At 41.6% G+C, this 24,159-nt stretch overlaps 1 protein-coding gene across 1 annotated transcript; it reads right to left on the bottom strand.

Moving 5' to 3' along the window:
- Positions 1 to 9,570: 9,570 nt before the first annotated feature.
- Positions 9,571 to 17,349, bottom strand: LOC109866727 (pro-opiomelanocortin). Its single transcript, XM_020455544.2, has 3 exons — positions 17,209 to 17,349; positions 11,268 to 11,403; positions 9,571 to 11,065 (listed from the first exon to the last, which is right to left on the bottom strand). The coding sequence occupies exons 2-3, from the start codon at positions 11,388 to 11,390 to the stop codon at positions 10,505 to 10,507; spliced, it is 684 nt and encodes a 227-aa protein (XP_020311133.1). The 5' UTR covers positions 11,391 to 11,403; positions 17,209 to 17,349; the 3' UTR covers positions 9,571 to 10,504.
- Positions 17,350 to 24,159: the final 6,810 nt, after the last annotated feature.

Raw genomic sequence — 24,159 nt, 5'->3', positions numbered from 1 at the left:
AGCTGCCGCACACAAGCCTAAGGTGACCATGCACAATGCCAAGCGTTGACTGGAGTGGTATAAAGCTCGCGGCCATTGAATCACGCTTCACCATCTGGCAGTCCGACTGATGAATCTGGGTTTGGCGGATACCAAGAGAACGCTACCTGCCCGAATGCATATTGCCAACTGTAAAGTTTTGTGGAGAAGGAATAATGGTCTGGGACTGTTTTTCATGCTTTGGGCTAGGCCTCTTAGTTCCATTGAAGGGAAATCTTAACTCGACAGCATACAATGACAGTCAAGGTGATTCTGTGCTTCCAACTTTGTGGCAACAGTTTGGGGGAAGGCCCTTTCTTGTTTCAGCATTTCAATGCCCCTGTGCACAAAGCATGCACAGAGCCATGACCTCAACCTCATCAAACACCTTTGGGATGAATTGGAACGCTGACTGTGAGCCAGGCCTAATTGCCCAACATCAGTGCCAGACTTCACTAATGCTCTTGTGGATAAATTGAAGCAAGTCCCTGCAACAATGTTCCAACATCTAGTGGAAAGCCTTCCCAGAAGAGTAGAGGCTGTTATAATAGCAAAGGGGTGGAGTGTTGGCCGTGCCCACTAATTGGCCACACCTGATCTTAATGAGTGCTTGTTTCCTTCACTTCCTCACTGATGCCATGCCACAATAAAAAAAGACATGTTTTTGCATGATTAATGCCTAAGCAAATTAATTTCCTTTGCCGCGTTTAAACAGACAGCCCATTCTGATCTTTTTTCAACTAATTGGTCTTTTGACCAATCACATCAGATCTTTTCACATCAGAGCTTTTTTTTTTTTGAGCTGATCTGATTGGTCATAAGACCAATTAGTGAAATAAATATCAGAATTGGGATGCCTGTGTAAACGCAGCCCATGTGTCCTACAGTATCTGTGCTTGGAGTTCAAAACTGTTAACCTAAATTAAGCTAGCAGTGTTATTAAAAGTATTATTGAAACATGTTCTCAGAATTACCTTCAAATAACCTATAATTTCTGTTCCCTTAACGTCAATAAAACCTCCCAGGAAAACCTTCAGAAGACCATAGTAAAACATGTTTTAAACACTTCCCTGCAACCAAAACATATATGTTTCCAGAACTGGCGACATGTTCACTTCCGTTCTCATAACGTTTAAAAAACATTCCGTTTTACCGGTCAGGAAACGTATGCAGGGCTTGTCCAAAAGCTCAAGTCACTTGTTCCCAATTTGAAGTCTGTAACAGCATGGGCCAAAAAATGTGAAGGAAAATTGTGTTGTATGATGCAAGGAAACACTTCCCAAAATAACATTCATTATTATCACTGGTATTGACAATGGAAGGCTGCTAGTCTCGGATCCCATGTATTATACAGTATATCCTGCCGTTGTGACCTTGAGCAAGGCATTTAACCCCCCACAAAGTAAAATACTGCACTGATTGACTACTGTATAAAACACACCGTCCGTCAACTTTCCATCTGGAAAGCTACCAGGGTGGCAGGCTTTTGATCCAACCCTGCTCAAAGTCACCAGTCAGCTTATCAAGGTCCTGTTGAGCAGCTGATTCTTTACAATGTGGTGTGTTCGAGCAGGGCTAGATCAAAAGCCTGCATACCCTGCAGCATTACAATTACAACCAAATACTTTTTGTGTTTATAAAATAATTCCCTCATTCAATAGATCTTTAAAGCATAGGAGTTACTTGTCAATTAGGCCATTCTAAGATTTGTATTTTTTTTACTTTGTCAGAATTACATAGTATTGATTAAAGGAGAATCCTAGCAAATTTTGAAAAGTGGAGAGACTGCTTTACAACCAGCGTATGTAGCATTGGTTTCATCAACTGCGCACCCGTATCAAATGTGTGTCTGCCATTTGCAGATATACACAAGTGCTAGTAGAAAGTTATTTTAGGACATCGGACATGACAATGACATTGATACATGCTAAATAGTTAACTAGCGAGAGAACCAGCCAAACTGCACTATGTTTTGAATTGCCTATCTAGTTAGTCTGAGCATAATGTCGGCAAATCAGATGGCTTCCATTTTACCATCCTGTAACCAATTGTGCCTTTGTGTATGTTTTTTTGCGTTATTTGTAACTTATTTTGTGCATAATGTTTCTGCCACTGTGTCTTATGACCGAAAAGAGCTTCTTGATATCAGGGCAGCGATTACTCACCCTGTACTGGAGGAATTCTTCTTCTTCAACATGTCAGACGGGAAGGATTTACATCCTGACGCCGACAGGAGGAAAAGACGGAGATATTGTGGATGACGGTCCTGGTGCCCTGTAAGGATCCGTTGCCGAGAGAGTAAACTACCTTTACCATCGGTCCTATTAGCCAACGTACAATCAATCGATAATAAAATAGACGAACTACGAGCACGTATATCCTACCAACGGGACATTGAAAACTGTAATATCTTATGTTTCACCAAGTCGTGGCTGAACGACGACATGATTAACATACAGCGTGCGGGTTTTAAGATTTTTCAGCAGGATAGAACAGTGGCCTCTGGTAAGACAAGGGGCGGCAGCCTATGTATATTCGTAAACAACAGCTGGTGCATGAAATCTAAGGAAGTCTTGAGGTTTTGCTCACCTGAGGTAAAGTATCTCATGATAAATTGTAGACCACACTATTTACCAAGAGAGTTTACATCTATATTTTTTGTAGCTGTCTATATACCACTGCAGACCGATGCTGGCACTAAGACCCCACTTAATGAGCTGTATAAGGCCATAAGCAAACAGGAAAACACTCATCCAGAGGCGGCGCTCCTAGTGGCCGGGGACTTTGATGCAGGGAAACTCAAATCCGTTCTACCTAATCTCTACCAGCATGTTAAATGTGTAACTAGATGGGGGGAAAAACTCTAGACCGACCACCTTTACTCCACACACAGAGAGGCGTACAAAGCTCTCCTTCGCCCTCTGTTTGGCAAATCTGACCATAATTCTAAACTCCTGATTCCTGCTTACACGCAGAAACTAAAGCAGGAAGCACCAGTGACTCTGTCAATAAGAAAGTGGTCAGATGAAGCAGATGCTCAGCTACAGAACTGTTTTTCTAGCACAGACTGGCATATGTTCCAGGATTCCTCCAATGGCATTGAGGAGTACACCACATCAGTCACTGGCTTCATCAATAAGTGCATCCATGACGTCGTCCCCACAGTGAGTGTACATACAAACCCGAACCAGAAGCCATGGATTACAGGCAACATCCACAATGAACTAAAGGGTAGTGCTGCCGCTTTCACGGAGCAGGACTCTAACCCGGAAGCTTATAAGGAATCCTGCTATACCCTTCGAAAAACCATCAAACAGCCAAAGCGTCAATATAGGACTAAGATTGAATTGTACTACACCGGCTCCAACGCTCGTCGGATGTGGCAGGGCTTGCAAACAATTACAGAATACATAGGGAAGTACAGCCATGAGCTGCCCAGTGACACACACCTACCAGACGACCTAAATCACTTCTATGCTCGCTTCGAGGCAAGTAACACCGAAATATGCATGAGAGCACTTGCTGTTCCGGATGACTGTGTGATCATGCTCTCCGTAGCCGATGTGAGTAAGACCTTTAAACAGGTCAACATTTACAAGGCCGCAGGGCCAGACAGCTTACCAGGACGTGTACTCCGAGCATGCGCTGACCAACTGGCAAGTGTCTTCACTGACATTTTCAACCAGTCCCTGACTGAGTCTGTAATACAGACCACCATAGTCCCTGTGCCCAAGAACACTAAGGTAACCTGCCTAAATGACTACTTTGAAAGGCTGGTCATGGCTCACATCAACACCATTATCCCAGAAACCCTAGACCCACTCCAATTTGCATCCGCCCCAACAGATCCACAGATGATGAAATCTCTATTACACTCCACACTGCCCTTTCCCAACTGGACAACACCTATGTGAGAATGCTATTCATTGACTACAGCTCAGCGTTCAACACCATAGTGCCCTCAAAGCGCATCACTAAGCTAAGGACCCTGGGACTAAACAACTCCCTCTACAACTGGATCCTGGACTTCCTAAAGGGCCGCCCCCAGGTATTAAGGGTAGGGAACAACACATCTGCCATGCTGATCCTCAACATGGGGGCCTCTCAGGCGTGCGTGCTCAGTCCCCTCCTGTAGTCCCTGTTCACTCATGACTGCATGGCCAGGCACGACTCCAACACCATCATGAAGTTTGCCGATGACACAACAGTGGTAGGCCTGATCACAGACAACGACGAGACAGCCTATAGGGAGGAGGTCAGAGACCTGACCGTGTCGTGCCAGGACAACAACCTCTCCCTCAACGTGATGAAGACAAAGGAGATTATTGTGGACTACAGGTAACGGAGGACCGAGCATGCCCCCATTCTCATTGACGGGGCTGTAGTGGAACAGGTTGAGAGCTTCAAGTTCCTTGGTGTCCACATCACCAACAATCTATCGTGGTTCAAACACATCAAGACAGTCGTGAAGAGGGCACGACAAAGCCTATGGGTCCTCAGATCCTCAAAAGGTTCTACAGCTGCACCATCGAGAGCATCCTGACTGGTTGCATCATTGCCTGGTATGGCAACTGCTCGGCCTCCGACCGCAAGGCACTACAGAAGGTAGTGTACATCACTGGGGCCAAGCTTCCTGCCATCCAGGACCTCTATACCAGGCGGTGTCAGAGGAAGGCCATAAAAGTTGTCAAAGACTCCAGCCACCCTAGTCATAGACTGTTCTCTCTGCTACCACACGGCAAGCAATACCAGAGTGCCAAGTCTAGGATCAAAAGGCTTCGTAACAGCTTCTACCCCCAAGCCATACAACTCCTGAACAGCTAATCAAAGGGCTACCCAGACCCCTCTTTTACGCTGCTGCTACTCTCTGTTTATAATGCATAGTCACTTTAACTCTACCTACGTGTACATATTACCTCAATTGCCTAGACTGCACATTGACTCTGTGCCGGTGCACCCTGTATATAGCCTCCACATTGACTCTGTGCCGGTGCACCCTGTATATAGCCTCACTTGTTGTTTTACTGCTGCTGTTGAATTATTTGTTACTTTTATTTAAAATTTTTTACTTATCTATTTTTAATCACTGTTGGTTAAGGGCTTGTAAGTAAGCATTTCACTAAGGTCTATCTACACCTGTTGTATTCGGCACATGTGGCAAATAAAATGTGATTTGATTTGTTGAATATAATTGCATTCAAAAATGCATCTTGCGACTCTATGATTGAACGGCTTCTTTAGCCTGTCAATGCAGGCCTACAATAATTATACTCCGATGTGCTCTGCAGAGATTGGGACAACAGTGTGCAACCCATTGCATTCGGAGGATACTGATCCAATTCTGATCGGGGGAGTCTAATTGTTTAATATTGTTGTTTTTGTCCATCAGACAACATAAATGTCCATCAGACAACGTAAATGTCCATCAGACAACGTAAATGTCCATCAGACAATGTAAATGTCCATCAGACAGCGTAAATGTCCATCAGACAACGTAAATGTCCATCAGACAACGTAAATGTCCATCAGACAACATAAATGTCCATCAGACAACGTAAATGTCCATCAGACAATGTAAATGTCCATCAGACAACGTAAATGTCCTTCAGACAACATAAATGTCCATCAGACAACGTAAATGTCCATCAGACAACGTAAATGTCCATCAAACAATGTAAATGTCCATCAGACAACGTAAATGTCCATCAGATAATGTAAATGTCCATCAGACAATGTAAATGTCCATCAGACAATGTAAATGTCCATCAGACAACGTAAATGTCCATCAGACAACGTAAATGTCCATCAGACAACGTAAATGTCCATCAGACAACGTAAATGTCCATCAGACAATGTAAATGTCCATCAGACAGCGTAAATGTCCATCAGACAGCGTAAATGTCCATCAGACAACGTAAATGTCCATCAGACAACGTAAATGTCCATCAGACAACGTAAATGTCCATGAGACAACGTAAATGTCCATGAGACAACGTAAATGTCCATCAGACAACGTAAATGTCCATCAGACAACGTAAATGTCCATCAGACAACGTAAATGTCCATCAGACAACGTAAATGTCCATCAGACAACGTAAATGTCCATGAGACAACGTAAATGTCCATCAGACAACTACCCCATAATGATGAAGCGAACACAGGTTTTTAGACATTTTAGTAAATTTAATACAAATAAAAACTGAAATAACTTATTTACATAAGTATTCAGACCATTTGCTATGAGACTCGAAATTGAGCTCAGCTGTATCCTATTTCCATTGATAATTCTTGAGATGTTTCTACAATTTGATTGGAGTCCACCTGTGGTAAATTTAATTGATTGGACATCATTTGGAAATGTACACACCTGTCTATATAAGGTCCCACAGTTGACAGATGTGTGCATGTCAGAACAAAAACCAAGCCATGAGGTTGAAGGAATTATCTGTAGAGCACCGAGACAGGATTGTGTCGAAGCACAGATCTGGGGAAGGGTACCAAAACATTTCTGCAGCATTTAAGGTCCCCAAGAACACAGTGGCCTCCATCATTCTTAAATGGAACAAGTTTGGAACCACCAAGACTCTTCTTAGAGCAGGCTGCCCAGCTAAACTGAGCAATCGAGGGAGAAGGGCCTTGGTCAGGGAGGTGATTAAGAACCTGATGGTCACTCTGACAGAGCTCTACAGTTCCTCTGTGGAGATGGGAGAACCTTCCAGAAGGACAATCATCTCTGCAGCACTCCACCAATCTGGCCTTTACGGTAGTGGCCAGACAGAAGCCACTCCTCAGTAAAAGGCACATGACAGCCCGCTTTGAGTTTGCCAAAAGGCACCTATGGGGATGTTTTTCAGCGGCAGGGACTGGTAGACTTGTCAGGATCGAGGCAATGATGAACGGGGCAAAGTACAGAGAGATCCTTGATGAAAACCTGGACCTCAGACTAGGGCGAAGGTTCACCTTCCAACAGGACAACAACCCTGAGCACACTGCCAAGACAACGCAGGAGTGGCTTCGGGATAAGTCTCTGAATGTCCTTGAGTGGCCCAGCCAGAGTCCGGACATGATCCAGATCAAACATCTCTGGAAAGAGACCTGAAAATAGCTGTGCAGCGTCGCTCCCCGTCCAACCTGACAGAGCTTGAGAGGACTCCCTAAACACAGGTGTGCCATTCTGGTGGCGTCATACCCAAGAAGACTCAAGGCTGTAATCGCTGTCAAAGGTGTTTTAACAAAGTACTGAGTAAAGGGTCTGAATACTTATGGAAATTATATTTTTCAGCTTTTTTTTCTTGCTTTGTCATTATGCGGTAGGTGTGTAGGTTGATGGGGGAAAAATGTAATGGTACAAAATGTGGAAAAAGTCTATGGGTCTGAGTACTTTACGAATGCACTGTATGGCTTCGTTCCCAGAAACAATGGGAAATAAAAAATGTACGGTCCCATAACTTTTAAGGAACAAAATGTGGTAGCTGGGATAAAATCATACTTTTTCTGATATTTTTTGTGTGGTAAACTTTTTATACTTTTTTATAATGACTTTGAAAATGTGGAGTAGGTTGTGTAGATCAGTAGGAAAAAAATATATTACATTTTTAGATTTAGTTTTAAGACAGCAAAATGTGAAGACTGTGCAAGGGGTGTTTAGACTTTCACTAACTGTACAGTATATACAGTATAAAAGGCCTGAGAAAGTTAGTCTGTGTCACATATCAGTTTGCAATCAATTTTGTTTTCTTGAGTAAGGCAGCTCCAAAAATCAGGTGTTTCAGCCTAGCTCTGTGCTTTCTGTGGTGGTGGGGCAAGCCAGCAGAAAATATGAAGCGTTATGACATGATTGGCTCAGTGTTCTGTCACTCATGGGGACACAATGTCACTGCCAAGTCTAAGGGTAGAGCTAGAAAATTCTAGCCCTTTAGGTGCTTCCATAGAGTTACATTAGAAGTGCCCATCCAAGAAGACTCAAGGTCATTGGCCACAGATAAAATGACATCAAATCACGTTATATGTAAAGTAGCTTTGATTGGACTGATCATGTCAACATCATACTTTCAAAATCTTAGCTATCAGTCATCATCATGAATCAAGTTGACAATCTACTGGCAAATCCTTTTAAATCCTTGTCATATGAAGAGAAATTGTCACATGAGTTGACGCTGGAGAGACGAAGCAGGTACGGGAGTCAAACATTTAATAAGGAACGGACATGGAACGAGACAGGAACAGCGTTAGCATACAAGAAAACAAAGGCAAAAAATAATCAATGCATCAGCAGGGAACAGAGCAGGCAAACTGACAAATATAGGGGAGGTAATAAACAGATGATAAGTGAGTCCAGGTAAGTCCAATATCAGCCAATTCAGCCATTGGACATAAACATTCAAATTCAACTATTAATTGTTTGGAAGGAATCAGTGACAGTGGCTAACTGCAAGCATTGTAAAGCAATCACAAGCCTGCTATTCAGTGGAATGGCTGTGTGGTCCCAAATCTGGGCTTAAGGGGCTCTTTTCCAAGTCAATGAAGCATGATTTGTGCCGCGCTCAAAACAACAGTTAACACGGAACTGCGAAAACTTGACTTCAGTGAGTTCAAGACAACTGGAACGTCGGGAATAAAGGAGCTCTGACTGGGAAAATAAGTTTTGAACGGTCATCCAACTCGGAATTGTAAATCTGGCCTCTTTCTACAGCTACAACCTGAAGATCAATGACGTCATCATGATTCAACCTTATTCTTTTCCGAGTTCCCAGTTGTTTTGAAAGCACAATAAATTCAGAGAATGCCAGACTTTGATGGACCGCCATGCCTCCTTCCTGTTCAAGTGAGCATAGCACAACAAAGTGAGTCCAAAAATGTATTGTATGCTCCTGCATAAGTGATGTAATATTGTAAGAGCTTTCATTGTTTGCTTATCCCGCTTTATTTATCCTATGGTTCTTACTTGGTGTACAGGGAGAACACTGTAAGAACAGCCCATGTTCTGAATTCTGTCGCTGTACATTTCAATAGTGCTAAACAAATAGTTATATTGACTACGTACATCCTAGCTCGCTCATTAATGTCTTAATTGAAATTACGGATTGCCTCTTATCCGCTTGTCGCCCCCTTATGCCATAGTTTGTACATTTCAATTGTTCGTAGAAACCACATTTGTTTAAGCAAGTCAGCCATATCAGCTATATATTTTTTAAAGGAAGTCAATGAGGCTGAATGAACTGTTTCACTGCCAGACAAGGCTCTACTGATAGCCAGGTGTAGCAGTGGTAAGAAGTTGGGACTGCTGTTGGGACAGCTTTATGTAGGCCCAAACAGTGTGTGGGCACCATTTTTCAAAGTTATAGTGCAATTACTGTATTGTTTAGTATTGTGTTGTGTTGTGGCCTTGCTGGCATGCACCCCACTTGTTTATTTTTGCCCCACCAAAATTGACATGCTAAAATCGGCACTGCTTATACCTGTATAATGACAGCACCATTGATTTTATCTTGGTTGCTTGTTTGGTAGACCTCAAATAAACGTAATGTACAGCACAAAAAAGGAAGTCATTCGTGTTGCTTGCCACAAAGCAGTATCTGTTTAATACATACATTTACAATATGGTACAATTTATCTCAATAAAAATAATGAGGAAAAATAGTATTCCATTTGAAAGGATCTTCTCTCATACCCACTCCCTACCCCAGTCTGTCATCTATACACAGTATTCAGTATGGTCACTGTTACCGAAGACTTTCTAAGTACTTCCTTCAATTTATACTTTCTCATACAGCATTCAAGCCAAGGCCATAAATGAATTCTACAGCTATCAATGGCCATATTCAATCAAAACCATTATGGGGTATCTAGGGCAATGCTAATATCCCTTTCAAATACAGACAAAAATCACACTATTTTACCATGCCAGCTTTTTATACAGTACAAGCTTTTTTTTGTCATTCTGAAAGGGATAAGGGTTCAAAAAACATGGTAATTTAAAACCCACCTAAAGACCTAGTCATGATTCCTGTATTTTCACAGACCCTCTAACCAAAATACAGGTATCAGGTCTTGGTACAGTATGGTTCTCCGGTTCTTTGCAGGTAAATTAATTAACACTTTGATTGTTTAACGGCACACCCTACCCTCCCAATTTTCCAGTTACCCACTGATATGTATAAAAGGGCATACCTGCAAATAAGTTGTAAATAAGGGTCTGTTTGAATGGGAACATTACCTTATCTTTTTTACAGGTAACATACCATACCTTGTCTGAAATGTATATAAGATTTTTTGGGGGGACTTATTTGTTGTTTCATTGTTTTATATTGCAGAGCTATAATTCGTTTTTTGTGTTACCTTGGAAACTTGGCTACAGATTAAATACGACCCTTAGTTTTCAACAGTTGCCACTGGTCTTCAAAACATTCAGTTCAACTTTCATATTTTCCTCTTTACTACACTCATCCCATCCCTCCCCTCTATCCCTTGTTCCTGCTGCCCTCCTCTACTGCTCGTTCTTAAGGATGACGTGCTTGAGCAGCGTGATCAGGGGCTTGTGGGATTGCTTGGTATATGGCTTCATGAAGCCACCATAGCGCTTGATAGCGGTTGGGCTGCCCCAGCGGAAGTGACCCATCCGATAGGACCCATCCTTCTTATCTTGCAGCCCTGTCACAGTGAGGGTTCTGGGGACTACCTTGGTCTGAGCCTTGGCCCCCTGGTTCCCCAGAGCTCCCACCATCTCGTCCTCCCAGCTGCCCAGCTGCCTGCGTGCCTGCAGGGGAAAAGTGCCCTCGGAGGAGTCCCCCCCTTCCAGACTGGAGGCATAGACTTTGATGGGGCGGCGTTTGTGCCCAATGGGTTTGCCCCAGCGGAAGTGCTCCATGGAGTAGGAGTGTCTCTTGTCGCTGTGGGGCTCAGGGTCAGCATCCAGGGCTCTCTCTCCAGAGGTCAGGGCTGCCAACAGGATGCCCAGGGAGAGGCTCTCCTCAGTGGACTGCTGGGCAGCCGATCTGGGCTCTGGGGATTCGTCCTGGAGCCCAGACCTGAACAGGTGGGTGCACTCCTGCCAGACGGAAGAAGAACAGGAGACGGGAGTTCAATACAAATGGACGGACAGGAACAGTGTTTAGTGATATATGGATGGATGGGTTAAAGAACAATCCATGAATAGTGAGTGATGAAAATTGCTATAGATGATGATTAAATCTCATACTGATTTTGATGATGATTACTGAATGAAGGTGATGATTTTAACTCTGACTCACCAGTATCTTGTCCTCTGAAGGGAGGTCTTTGCAGTGGGAGCTATCCCAGCACTGCCCCCCCACCCCGGGGTTGCACACACACACCACCACCACCACCGCTAACAGCCAGGGCGCACACACCATATTCAACCTAATACTGCACAAGACACACAGAGGCAAAGGGAGGATTAGCCAATGACAAAGACATGTACAATGATTTAATTCTGATCAGAAACACGCCATGAAAATAGACTGCAGATGACGAGGTGCATAGAGGAATAGGGCTTGAGTCTGTGGTCATTTCACCAGCAGTTCTACTTCCTCTTGATCAACTTTAACCCTGTCCTGCATCAATCTGAAATAATCCCTTACACTGAATAAAAAGTATGTATGACACACAAGTGAATGAATGCAGTATTCACAGGTAAACTGGTGAAGGGCAAACTATAAGAAGGATGGATTAGAACCCATACCATTGGAATTCTATCACCCAACGTATGTGACGCTCAGACATTCTTTACAAAGGTGACTTCACTGACCTTTGTTTATCTGTTGCTCCTATATATCAGTGCCGTTGTGAACACACACACAACACAGATAAGGAGCTCATTCATGCCCCTGTCCCACACATACACCGGAAAATTTTCTATAAAATATTGTGGCAGATGTGCAAAGGAAGTCTCTGAATGGGAGGCAGCCTTCAATGGCCTTGTGACGCATCTCCCCTCGTCTATTGCCCCCTGTTATCTTTAAGTTAGCAGTTAGCACAAGTTAAAGTTGACAAACCACCGCTCCTGCTCCCTATATCCTTAACTTTGTGGCTGTACCTCAGTCATCCCATCACTGATAACCATCCAGGTGTTCTATAATAGAACCTAGAACATCCAATTATGTATTTTCATTCAGAAAAAGATTCCAGCAAACCATAACTGGTTCTGTAAATGTTCCCAGAACATATTATTAAGAACATTCCCCTCAAAAATTATAATAACACAAAATCTGTCCAGTTGTGTTGATGATTATACAATCTTTGTATTAGGATGTTAACATACCTCTGATTTTGCAAGAATGTTCCGAACATACTGTACTAACACCAGGTACTGTAATGAAGGCAGGAATGTGTTGCCTTTAAATAATGAAGAAACACCTTTTACTGAACATACAACATACTTTTACTGAACATACTAAAACAGTGACTGAAAAAAGGAACAAAGTATTGAGTTACAATGTAACGGAGCGTTTTGTCATGGCATCCTTACTGCTGTGGAGTTCTCTGACAAACCCAATAGATCTATGTCTGTGGAAACTTGTCTCACCTTAATCAGAATGTTATTTAAAAGTTCCCAAAACATTTAGTTGGGATCTTTGGAGTGTTATCCCAGGAATGAATCCACCACACCACTAGCATGGGACTAACACAAGTACAAAGCTGTTTACAGCGTTATGTTAAGAGTTCCAGGTTGTGATGTTTGTCTTTGCAGAGAGAGGATAACTACATCTAGAAAAATAAGTACCCTTTATTATTTCTTACTCTACCAATCAATTATATAGACATTATATAGACAGTACTTTTAGTTCCCTACAAACCTCATTTCAGAAATCATATTACATTTGTATTATTGCCTGATCGATTGTGGTGAGGTGTAAATAGATGTGAATATGTACTAAGAGTAAGCCATAGTTGGCATCTTATAGCCATAGTTGGAATCTTATAGCCATAGTTGGAATCTTATAGCCATAGTTGGAATCTTATAGCCATAATTTCAATCTTAATTTAAGGATTTCAATGCAAAGGGAAATCCAATGGAAACATTGGGATTTGAAAGAAAGAGAGGATACTTGTGAATGTATCATTTTTCTATATCAATTGCAAAGGTAAATATGAGACATAATTCTTTGATTAAAACCTCTACGGGATCAGTGTCCCCCCGTGGGATGGTTGAGCTAATGTGCGCTAATGTGATTAGCACGACGTTGTAAGTAAAAAATCAAATTTCCCAGGACATAGACATGTCCTATATGGGAAGAAAGCTTAAATTATTGTTAATCTTATTTTGCACTGTCCAATTTACAGTAGCTGTTACAGTGAAAAAATGCCATGCTATTGTTTGAGGAGAGTGCACAAAAAAAACTTTTATCACAGCAACGGGCTTGATACATTCACCTCTGAAGGTAAATAATGTACTTCCATTCAGTAATCTGGCTCTGATTTGTCTTCCTGAGGGTCCCAGAGATAAAATGTAGCATAGTTTTGTTTGATAAAATCAGTTTTTATATTCAAATGTAGGAATTGGGTTCCACAGTTTGAACCCCTGCTGTGTCTGAACAGCTTTATGTACAGAATGAAACAGATGAGCTCTCTCCTGGTGGCTTAGCAGACTATCAGGGCTGTAAGACAGCAGATTGCTGGTTCAATTCTACTTGATTACAAAAAAAAATTTAAGCTGTAACTATTTTTTGAAATACCCTAATAAATGATCATACAAGGGGTACCGGTACCTAGTCAATGTGTAGGGGTACGGGTTAGTTGAGGTAAATGATTTAATATGTACATGTAGGTAGGGGTAACGTGACTATGCACAGATAATAATCAGAGAGTAGCAGCAGTGTATGTGAAGAATGTGAACGCATGTGTGTGCATGTGTGTGTGGTGTCAAAATGCATGTGTGTGTGTTTTGTGTTTGTCCCCGTGTGTGTGTGCGTGTTTGTGTGTTGGAGTGTCAGTGTAGTGAGATACACTACACGACCAAACGTATGTGGACACCTGCTCGTCGAACATCTCATTCCAAAGTAATGGGCATTAATATGGAGTTGGTCCTCCCTTTGCTGCTATACCAGCCTCCACTCTTCTGGGAAGTTGGAACATGTTGGAACATCTAGATGTTGGAACAATTCTTCCACACAGATCTCGACATACCATTTCTGTATGGTCCTCGCTTTGTGCACGGGGGAATTGTCATGCTGAAATAGGAAAGGACCTTCCCCAAACTGTTGCCACAACATTGGAAGCACAGAATATTCTAGAATGTCTTTGTATGATGTTGCTTTAAGATTTCCCTTCACTGGAACTAAGGGGCCTAGCCCGAACCATGAAAAACAGCCCAGTTGGCACTATGAATTCAGGTAGCATTATCCTGGCAAACCCATATTAGTCCGTCGGACTGCCAGATGATGAAGCGTGTTTCATCACTCCAGAGAACGCATTTCCGCTGCTCCAGAGTCCAATGGCACCGAGCTTTACACCACTTTAGCCGTAGCTTGGTATTGAACATGGTGATCTCCGGCTTGTTTGCTGCTGCTCGTCCATGGAAACCCATTTCATGAAGCTCCCGACTAACAGCTATTGTGCTGACGTTGCTTCCAGAGGCAGTTTGGAACTTGGTAGTTAGTGTTGCAAACGAGGAAAGAAGATTTTTAAGCGCTACGAGCTTCAGCACTCGGCGGTCCCGTTCTGTGAGCTTGTGTGTCCTACCACTTCGAGGCTGAGCCTCTGTTGCTCTTAGACATTTCCACTTCACAGTAACAGCACTTACAGTTGACCGGGGAAGCTCTAGTTGGGCAGAAATTTAACAAACTAACTTGTTGGAAAGGTGCAACGTTGAAAGTCACTGAGCTCTTCAGTACAGGCCATTCTACTGCCAATGTTTGTCTATGGAGATTGCATGGCTATGTGCTCGATTTTTATACACCTATGAGCAACAGTGTGGCTGAAACAGCAAAAACCACTAATTTGAAGGGGTGCCCACGTACTTTTGGCCATGTACTGCATGTGTGGGTGTGCGGTTGGAGTCCAGTGAGTGTACATCAAGCCTGTGCAAGAGAGTCAGTGCATAAAATAAAATAAAGGGGGGGGGTTAGCCATTTGATTAACTGTTCATTAGTCTCCCAGACTTGGCACTCTGGTACCACTTGCCATGCAGTAGTGGAGAGAACAGTCAATGGCATGGGTGGCTGGAGTCTTTTACCATGTTTAGGGCCTTCCTCTGAAGCTCGGCTGAGTGATGTACTGGATGTATTGGAACATCATGACATGAATTTGCAGAATAACTTAATAACAGTCTTGCAGGAATGTTTCTTGTTTGTTTGTTGTAGGTGTCAGTAGTAATACTGTATATCCACCAACATTAGTTGAATATTCCAGGAATGTTCTCCAGCATTTTCTATTTCTCCTACATTTTATTGCTGAAGTATGTTCAGGGAACGCTAATGGACACATCACACTGTACCTATGTGAGAGTTTCCATGGACATTAGCAGAACGATCCTGCAATGTTGTCATAACCAATTCAACTGAATCCAGACATCATTTCATGAAGTATGTTCAAGGAATGTTTTTGGAACATAAGGTCAAAACGTCACACTAACTTTATGAGACCATTCATTGTAGAAATATGCCCTTTATTTTCCCATATCCATCAAAATAAGCAGAACGTTCCTGTAACGTTTCCTCAGAACCATTTCTATTGCTCCCACATTTTGTTGTGTCAGTATGTTCTAAGAATATACCGGAACATTGTGTTATTACGTTCCCTGGCAACCTAATGACAACCTTAGGAGAATGTCCTGTAGTAGTTTTAACAGGTGTTGTGCACAACATGTTTGTGAATGTTAGGAGAAAATTCCAAGGATATACTCTATTTGGTGATCAAAAACATTCTTAGAATGTACGTGGGATGGTATCAGATGATTAGCTCAACCCTTAACAAGAATTGAATGGGAATGTTAACTAATGTCCTGGGAATGTTCCCGGGTTTGCTGAGAATAAGTTGAGCTCTGCATTGCAGAAAGGTCAGCCACTTGTTTCGTCAGAAAGACTAGAGGAGGAAATGCCATTTGCTTGTGAATGGCTCAAAAAAAAGGTTATCTTGGGGGGGAATTAGCATTGATTTTACAGTAACTTTTAAACTCAATTGATGATGACTAATACATTGACACACAAGTATACCTTTGTGTCCAAAAGTTACAGTAAAATAAGTATTCCCCCAAAATTCTTGTAATTACTAACAAAGTAGTTTATATATATTTTTACATTATTATTACTACAAAAAGTGATGTTATGAGTTGGTAGTCCATGCATGCATGTTCATATTTCCTATCCATGATCAATTGATACCTAAACAATATTTCTCATCTCTCTACTTTAGGACAAATAATCTCACTGAATGATTTGGTGTTGTATTAGACAGATTTGATTGTATTGGAATTGAATAATCACACCTTCTTCGCTATTGTAATGAATAGATGGTATGTGGGCAGACCTCACAGTCACAATAAGTCTGTGCGTTCAACAGTGCGTACCTTTTATGAACCATCCTCTAGCACTAAGCTTTGCTCTCCAAGGAGGCTCTCACATACACAGCAGTATAGTAGTGCATTACATTATTGTTTGAAATTATTATTATCAGGAGCCATTTTTATTACACCTTTGATATGCACCAAGCAAGAACTTCATTAAACTTTGTTTAAATTATCAGGAAACCTTAAGCGTTACCAAATTTGAATTCTTACTTATAACTTAACATTGATTTCATCATTATTTGATCGTATAAGTATTTGATGTGTCCAATCATTTGTGTCCCAACTAATTGAAATATTAGTTAACCTAGTTGATATACAGTAAATGTCCAATGTTTCAATGTTTATTTAAATTCCATTATACTAATCTGTGTTTAATAGAGATGAACATTATCAGCCTTAAATTTATCCAACAAATCTATTTCAAACATAATGAAATATATATTGCAGATAAGCACATTAGTCAGCTTACCTCTGCTAATATTCAGGGTAGGAATGTAAACATGCAATAGACCTGTGCAATTATCTAAAATCATATTTATGCACACAGCCTAGTGCTAAGTCTTACTAATAATTCTCAACAAAATAAGACAACAGCTAATTCAGAGTATGAATGGAAAATTATGCAGAAGTTTGCTGTTGCTCTTTAGCAGGTTCATCTTCCTTACCTTCTTTCACTTTCTCGTTTTGTTCTTCCACAGGTCTCCTGTCTTTCTCTGCAGGATCTCACAGCGCAGAATGGAATCACTCCTTCTCTCTCTCTCTCTTCCCTTGGTTGTCTGATCAATTTCTTTGTAGGAAGTCTTCCTGTGTCTATGTCTGTGAGGTGGGAGCACCTTTTATACTGTAGCCAAAGACACGTGTGGGTGGGTAGGAGGCTAGGGGTGGGGAGGTCATAGGAAATTCCACCCTCACACACTTTCCCTCTCTCTCTCTCTCTCTAATCGATGGGGGCTCACGTTACCAGATGACAGGTGAGGTCTTAGCAGGTAGCTGCCACTTGTTGAGTCATGCCATAGCAACTAACGTTGTGTTTCTTTGCGTTGATCAGTTTTTGAATCATATGTGTATGTGGGAAAATTGACACATCTCTTTCTGGGTTTAAAAGGTGACGCTGACACCGGATCTGAGGTTCTCTCCAGCCCCTATTGTCAGTAGATGGATACTCAAGGAGGTGCTAAACACTGCTACCTATTCAGCTACGGAGGAGTGATGTGGAGTAACATGTTTAGGAGAAAGGGCAGCAGTGGGTAGCGTGCAAATGGAGTTGGTTCCATTGGTTTTCATCAAGGATAACATTTAAGGCCAAATCAAAATTTTCTCAGAAATCTGACTCACTGATGATCACACATCATTGCTACACCTTAATAAACCCTTAGAAGTTGGGTTGTAGAGGGGCAAGCAAACACTCTTTCCACCTTACACACGCAAGCAGGATTGAAGCAGACACACACACACACACTGTAGGGTTGCAAAACATAATTATCTATAATTTTGGCAATCTATGGTAAGTAGGAATTTATTCTTAAATATATTTTTGAAATGTATTCATGTAAAATATTAATTTCTCTTCATATTTAGATCTGTGTCCATATTATTGTCCATGAGTTTTTAGTGTATAGACCATTATGATCAAGAGAAAACAGCCTAATAAATTTTTAAAAAAAGCATCTATTAAATCAATCAATTCCAATGAACTCTGCAGCCCTATTTACATTTACAACAAACACATATTGACAGATGAAAATAAATCAAAGCACGTCAAAATATGAAGGATATTTCATGCTGAAACCCTCCCTTTTAAACACCAACGATATGCACAAAGTTGATGGGTTATATTTAGGATAATGTTATACAGCTTTTGTCATAAAAAAAAATTTGTCTTAATTTACAATGTCATTTATTTGACATGTTATAAACTTTTAAAGTTACCAGTAATACAGTATACCCTCCCTTTGCAACCCTACACATCAGTGGAGGCTGCTGAGGGGAGGACGGCTCACAATTATGGCTGGAAATTAGCAAATGGAATGACATCATACATATGGAACCCATGTGTTTGAATCATTCAAACCATTCCATGTATTCCACTCCACCATTACCATAAGCCTGTCCTGCCCAATTAAGGTACCACCAACCTCTTGTGCTACACACACATTGTGAAAAACAATGGCTTCCATTGCAGTGGATGATCTGAATGCACCATTGTGACTGCTCCATATAATTAAAGGAAACAAGATACAAAAAAAGACCACAGAAATCTCTGTTTGTGGCTGGAGAAAGAAAGCAATTACACTTTTAGTTATTGACAAATTTTTCTAGAAACAAAGGTTTTACACACTTTACAGTACACTTGAATTGATTTGTAAAAAGAAAGAGAACTTTAGGCTAGCCACAGAATGGCAGAGGGTGACATGGTGGACCCAAATATAAAGCTTTTCTCTCTCCAATAAAATGTTGCTTTGATGTTGCAAGAAGTATATTGAAAAGCGTATTGAACAATTGTATTTTTTTGCTTTAAAGGGGATATCAGCAGTTGAAACTTTAACAAAGCTTACCTCCGCCTCTGATTCGGTAGAAAGCTGAGGGATGGATGAGGTTGGAGAAATGTACCCACTCTCAAATTCATTGACAGAGCTATGGATGCATGGCTATGGCCATCCATGATATCAAAATGAGAGTTTTAATCAAGTTTTTGAGGCTATATAGTGTTTGTTTACATTTACCTAATTTACAAACATTGGAGTAAAACAAGCTTATATTTGGGGTTCTGATGGGGTATGAGGCATGTATAAGATACATTTCAACGAATCAATGGGTCCATATAATTAATTTACACGTCCAAACATGGATGTAGCTACTGCAGATTGCCACTTTCAAGATGGATTAAAAAAAAATATGAAAAGCCTACCATTAGCTCAAAGACCTGAACTTAACTGGTCTTAAAACGGTGTGTGTGTGTATGTGTGTGTGTCTGTGTGTGTCTGTGTGTGTGTGTGTGTGTGTGTGTGTCTGTTTGTTTTGGTTGGGTTAAGAGGCTTTTAATGGTTGGTTACTCAAATATACATTACACCAGATGAACACACACTTTGATATTTGGAATGCATTCTAGGAAAGTTGTTTTGTGCTCTGTCAAATAGTTATTCAACAGCAAGCTTGTCTGAACATGACCTAAGTGTGAAGTGAGTGATCTACATTGATGCCATGGAAATGTCAAAATGCTCCAACATAACCTGTAGGCATAGGATCTTAATTTGATCACCTTGTTGTTGCTGGAAATTTCCTGCACATTTGTAGTGTATTCAAGGTTTTAAAAGGCTTCTAAAGTTTGCAATTTCCACTTAAAAATGTCAGACTTGATTTGCCCTAACAAAAAATGTATCAACCCCTACAAAAATGTCCATTAATTATAATATTATTATAATATTATAATATTCACACAATAATTCACATTTCCCGTTGCTGCATGATTATTTTCCTGCTGTGAGAATCTGATCAAATTAAGATCTTACACCTGTATATGCTTTATTATGAGCCATCAAAACAAATGATTTCAGGTTGATTTAAGAGCCCTATAAACTCAGGGAAAGGGCAACTTTCTTTACATGACAACCTGTAAAGTTTTAAGGGTTAGGATTGGGGTTATGGCTAGGGATGGATTTGAACTGGGGTGTGGACATGAAACTAGAGTTAGGGTTAGGCTTAGCCTAACCCAGAGGTTCCCAAACTTTTTAAACCCTAGCTTCATGTCCACATCCCAGCTCATCCCTAAATCCTACCACAGTGGCGATTTTAGCGTGTAAATCTTGGTGGGACAAACCCTCTAACATTATTTTAGATGCATGCCAGCAAAGCCACAACACTAAACAATACATTAATTGCACTAAAACGGTGACAAATGATGCCCACAATGTTACAGTATGGCCTACATAAAGCTGTCCCAACAGGAGAGCTTTATTTTCAGCACCATGGCTTGAATCCTTACCACTGCTACACCTGGCTATCAGCAGAGCCTTGTCTTCAGAATATGGGCTGTTCTTACAGTGTTCTCCCTGTACACCAAGTCAGAACAGTAGGATAAATAAAGGGACCATATAAGCAGACAATGAAAGCTCTTACAATATTTTATTATTACATTTCTCAAAAACAGGTTATAGGCTAAATGTGCACCACCAAGTCAGAACAGCAGGTGAAATTAAGAGGTGAAAATAGACCAAATTATTAGGGTGAGGCACATGGGCTATTCACCTTATTGTGCTGTTCTCACTTGAACAGGAAGGTGGCGCGGCGGACCTTCGTGGGCGAATTTTGCCATCAATCTTCGTCATCAAAGTCTGTCACTCTTTGGATTTATGGTGCTTTCAAGACAACTGGTCATAGCTCTAGAAAGAGGCCCGAGTTCCTGATTTACAATTCCGAGTTGGATGAAAGTTCAAAATGTATTTTCCCAGTCGTAGCTCATTTTTCCTGATTTCCCAGTTGTCTTGAACTCACTCAAATCAGATTTTTCAGTTCCGAGTTAACAGTTGTTTTGAGTGCGGCACAAATCAGACAGCATGGCCAATGTTGAATGTTTATCATTTTAAACTAGGAGAATAGACCCATAGATCTTAGACTTGGGACCACAAAGCCACTCCACTGAATAGCAGGCTAATGATTGCTTTGAAATGCTTGCAGTTAGCCACTGATTCCTTCCAAACCACTCATTGTTGAATTTGAGATTTCCAACTTGTTGTGTAATGTTTATATCCAATGGTCGATGAACACCGATGTGTTTTATCTATAATTTCTCTTCATTATTTCTCTTCATATGACAATAATTTAAAAGGATTTACCAGTAGGTTGTCAACGTGATTCATGATGACTTCTAGCTAACATTTTGAAAGTATGATGTTGACATGATCAGTCTAATCAAAGCTACAGTAGATACAATATAACGTGATTTTACGTAATTTTATCTGTGGCCAATGACCTTGAGCCTTCTTGGGTGGGCACTTCTAATATCACTCTATGGCAGCACCCAAGGGGCAACAATTTTTTTAGCTCTACCCTTAGACTTGGTGGTGATGTAGTGTCCCCATGAGTGACAGAACACTGAACCAATCACGACGCAGCGAGCTAGGCTGAAACTCCTGCATTATGAAGCTGTCTTACTCAAGAAAAAAGACAGAATGTTTATATGCAGCTTTATTAACTCAATGATATGTACTTTTTTTTTACATTGTTTGCAAACTGATATGTGACACGTATTAATTCTAAAATAACATGCAAAACAGGCAAGCCCAATTCTTTTAACAAAACATTTATTTTATTATTATTTTTTGCAAAAAATGTTGGGTTCAAACAGGTGCCCTGAATGAAGGGCCGCCACTGCCCCACCCCTAGCTTCATGTCCACATCCCAGCTCCTCCCTTCCCCTAACCCTTTTTATGGGCTCCCGAGTGGCTCAGTGTTCTAAGACAGTCTCAGTACAAGAGGCGTCACTGCAGTACCTGGTTCAAATCCAGACTGCATTACATCCGGCCGTGATAGGGTAGGCCGTCATTGTAAATAAGAATTTGTTCTTAACTGACTTGCCTAGTTAAATAAAGGGTAAAAAATAATAATAACCTTAGCTTCATGTCCACATCCCCAGCCTGGTCTCACAGATGTAATGTTTTGTATTTTATAGTATATTTTTGCAAACGCATAACATAAATTCAGCAAACAAAAAGTAACAACCCTTTTTCAGGACCCTGTCTTTCAAAGATAATTAGTAAAAAAACAAGTAACTTCAAAGATGTTCATTGTATAGGGTTTAAATACAGTTTCCCATGCTTGTTCAATGAAACATAAACAATTAATGAACATGCACATGTGGAACGTTCGTTAAGACACTAACAGCTTACAGACGGAAGGTAATTAAGGTCACAGTTTTGAAAACTTAGGACACTAAAGAGGCCTTTCTACTGACTCTGAAAAACACCAAAAGAAGGATGCCCAGGGTCCTTGCTCATCGGCGTGAACATGCCTTAGGCACTTTGCAAGGAGGCATGAGGACTGCAGATGTGGCCAGGGCAATACATTTCAATGTCCGTACTGTGAGACGCCTAAGACAGCGCTACAGGGAGACAGGACGAACAGCTGATTGTCCTCGCAGTGGCTGATCACGTGTAACAATACCTGCACAGGATTGGTACATCCGAACATCATACCTGCGGGACAGGTACAGGATGGCAACAACAACTGCCCGAGTTACACCAGGAACGCACAATCCCTCCATCAGTACTCAGACTTTCCCAAATAGGCTTGAGAGAGGCTTTACTGGGGACTTGTAGGCCTATAAAGCAGGTCCTCACAAGACATCACCGGCAACAACATCGCCTATGGGCACAAACCCACCGTCGCTGGACCAGACAGGACTGGCAAAAAACGTCACTGACTAGTTGCGGTTTTGTCTCACCAGGGGTGATGGTCGGATTCGCGTTTATCGTCGAAGGAATGAGCATTACACCGAGGCCCGTACTCTGGAGCGGGATTGATTTGGAGGTGGAGGGTCCGTCATGGTCTGGGGAGGTGTGTCACAGCATCATCGGACTGAGCTTGTTGTCATAGTAGGCAATCTCAACGCTGTGCGTTACAGGGAAGACATCCTCCTCCCTCATGTGGTACCCTTCCAGCAGGCTCATCCTGACATGACCCTCCAGCATCACCAGCCATACCGCTCGTTCTGTGCGTGATTTCCTGCAAGACAGGATTGTCAGTGTTCTGCCATGGCCAGCGAAGAGCCCGGATCTCAATCACATTGAGCTGGTCTGGGACCTGTTGGATCGGAGGGTGAGGGCTAGGGCCATTCACCCTAGAAATGTCTGGGAACTTGCCGGTGCCTAGGTGGAAGAGTGGGGTAACATCTCACAGCAAGAACTGGCAAATCTGGTGCAGTCTATGAGGAGGAGATACTTTTGATTTTGACCCTTTGTTCAGGGACACATTATAGAATAATGTCTGTGGAACTTGTTCAGTTTATGTCTCAGTTGTTGAATCTTGTTATGTTCATACAAATATTTACACATGTTAAGTTTGCTGAAAATAAACGCAATTGACAGTGAGAGGACGTTTCTTTTTTTGTTGAGTTTATAATATTAATTGTAATTCGTAACATATAAGAAATGGGTGATGGATATCCACAAATTAATACATAGAGACAAAAATATAACATAATACTAAATGGAGTGTTACGTATTGACGTACAGAATCAAACGAAATGTTCTGAGACCAGGATGACGTCCCAGCTCATCCCTACCCCTAACCCTAGATTCATGTCCACATCCCAGCTCATCCCTAACCTTACCCCTAACCCTAGCTTCATGTCCACATCCCAGCTCATCCCTAATCCTATTTTCACAGCATCCCCTTCCTTCCTTCCTTCCTTCCTTCCTTCCTTCCTTCCTTCCTTCCTTCCTTCCTTCCTTCCTTCCTTCCTTCCTTCCTTCCTTCCTTCCTTCCTTCCTTCCTTCCTTCCTTCCTTCCTCCCTCCCTCCCTCCCTTCCCTCCCTCCCTCCCTCCCTCCCTCCCTCCCTCCCTCAGGGGAATCCTCTAAGGTGGATTATGGGGATAAGATGTCCACTGTGTTACAGCCA

This window comes from Oncorhynchus kisutch, linkage group LG21 (assembly GCF_002021735.2).
Source record: "Oncorhynchus kisutch isolate 150728-3 linkage group LG21, Okis_V2, whole genome shotgun sequence".
NCBI lineage: Eukaryota > Metazoa > Chordata > Actinopteri > Salmoniformes > Salmonidae > Oncorhynchus > Oncorhynchus kisutch.
The sequence above is the reverse complement of the archived record's forward strand: the minus strand, read 5'-3'. Positions and strand labels throughout refer to the sequence as shown.

Excerpts from the sequence above, each read along its gene's own strand:
- LOC109866727 (XM_020455544.2), bottom strand. The coding sequence starts at position 11,390 with ATGGTGTGTGCGCCCTGGCTGTTAGCGGTGGTGGTGGTGGTGTGTGTG. Across the intron at positions 11,066-11,267 it reads CTTCAGAGGACAAGATACTG|GAGTGCACCCACCTGTTCAG; the intron begins GTGAGTCAGAGT and ends TCCGTCTGGCAG.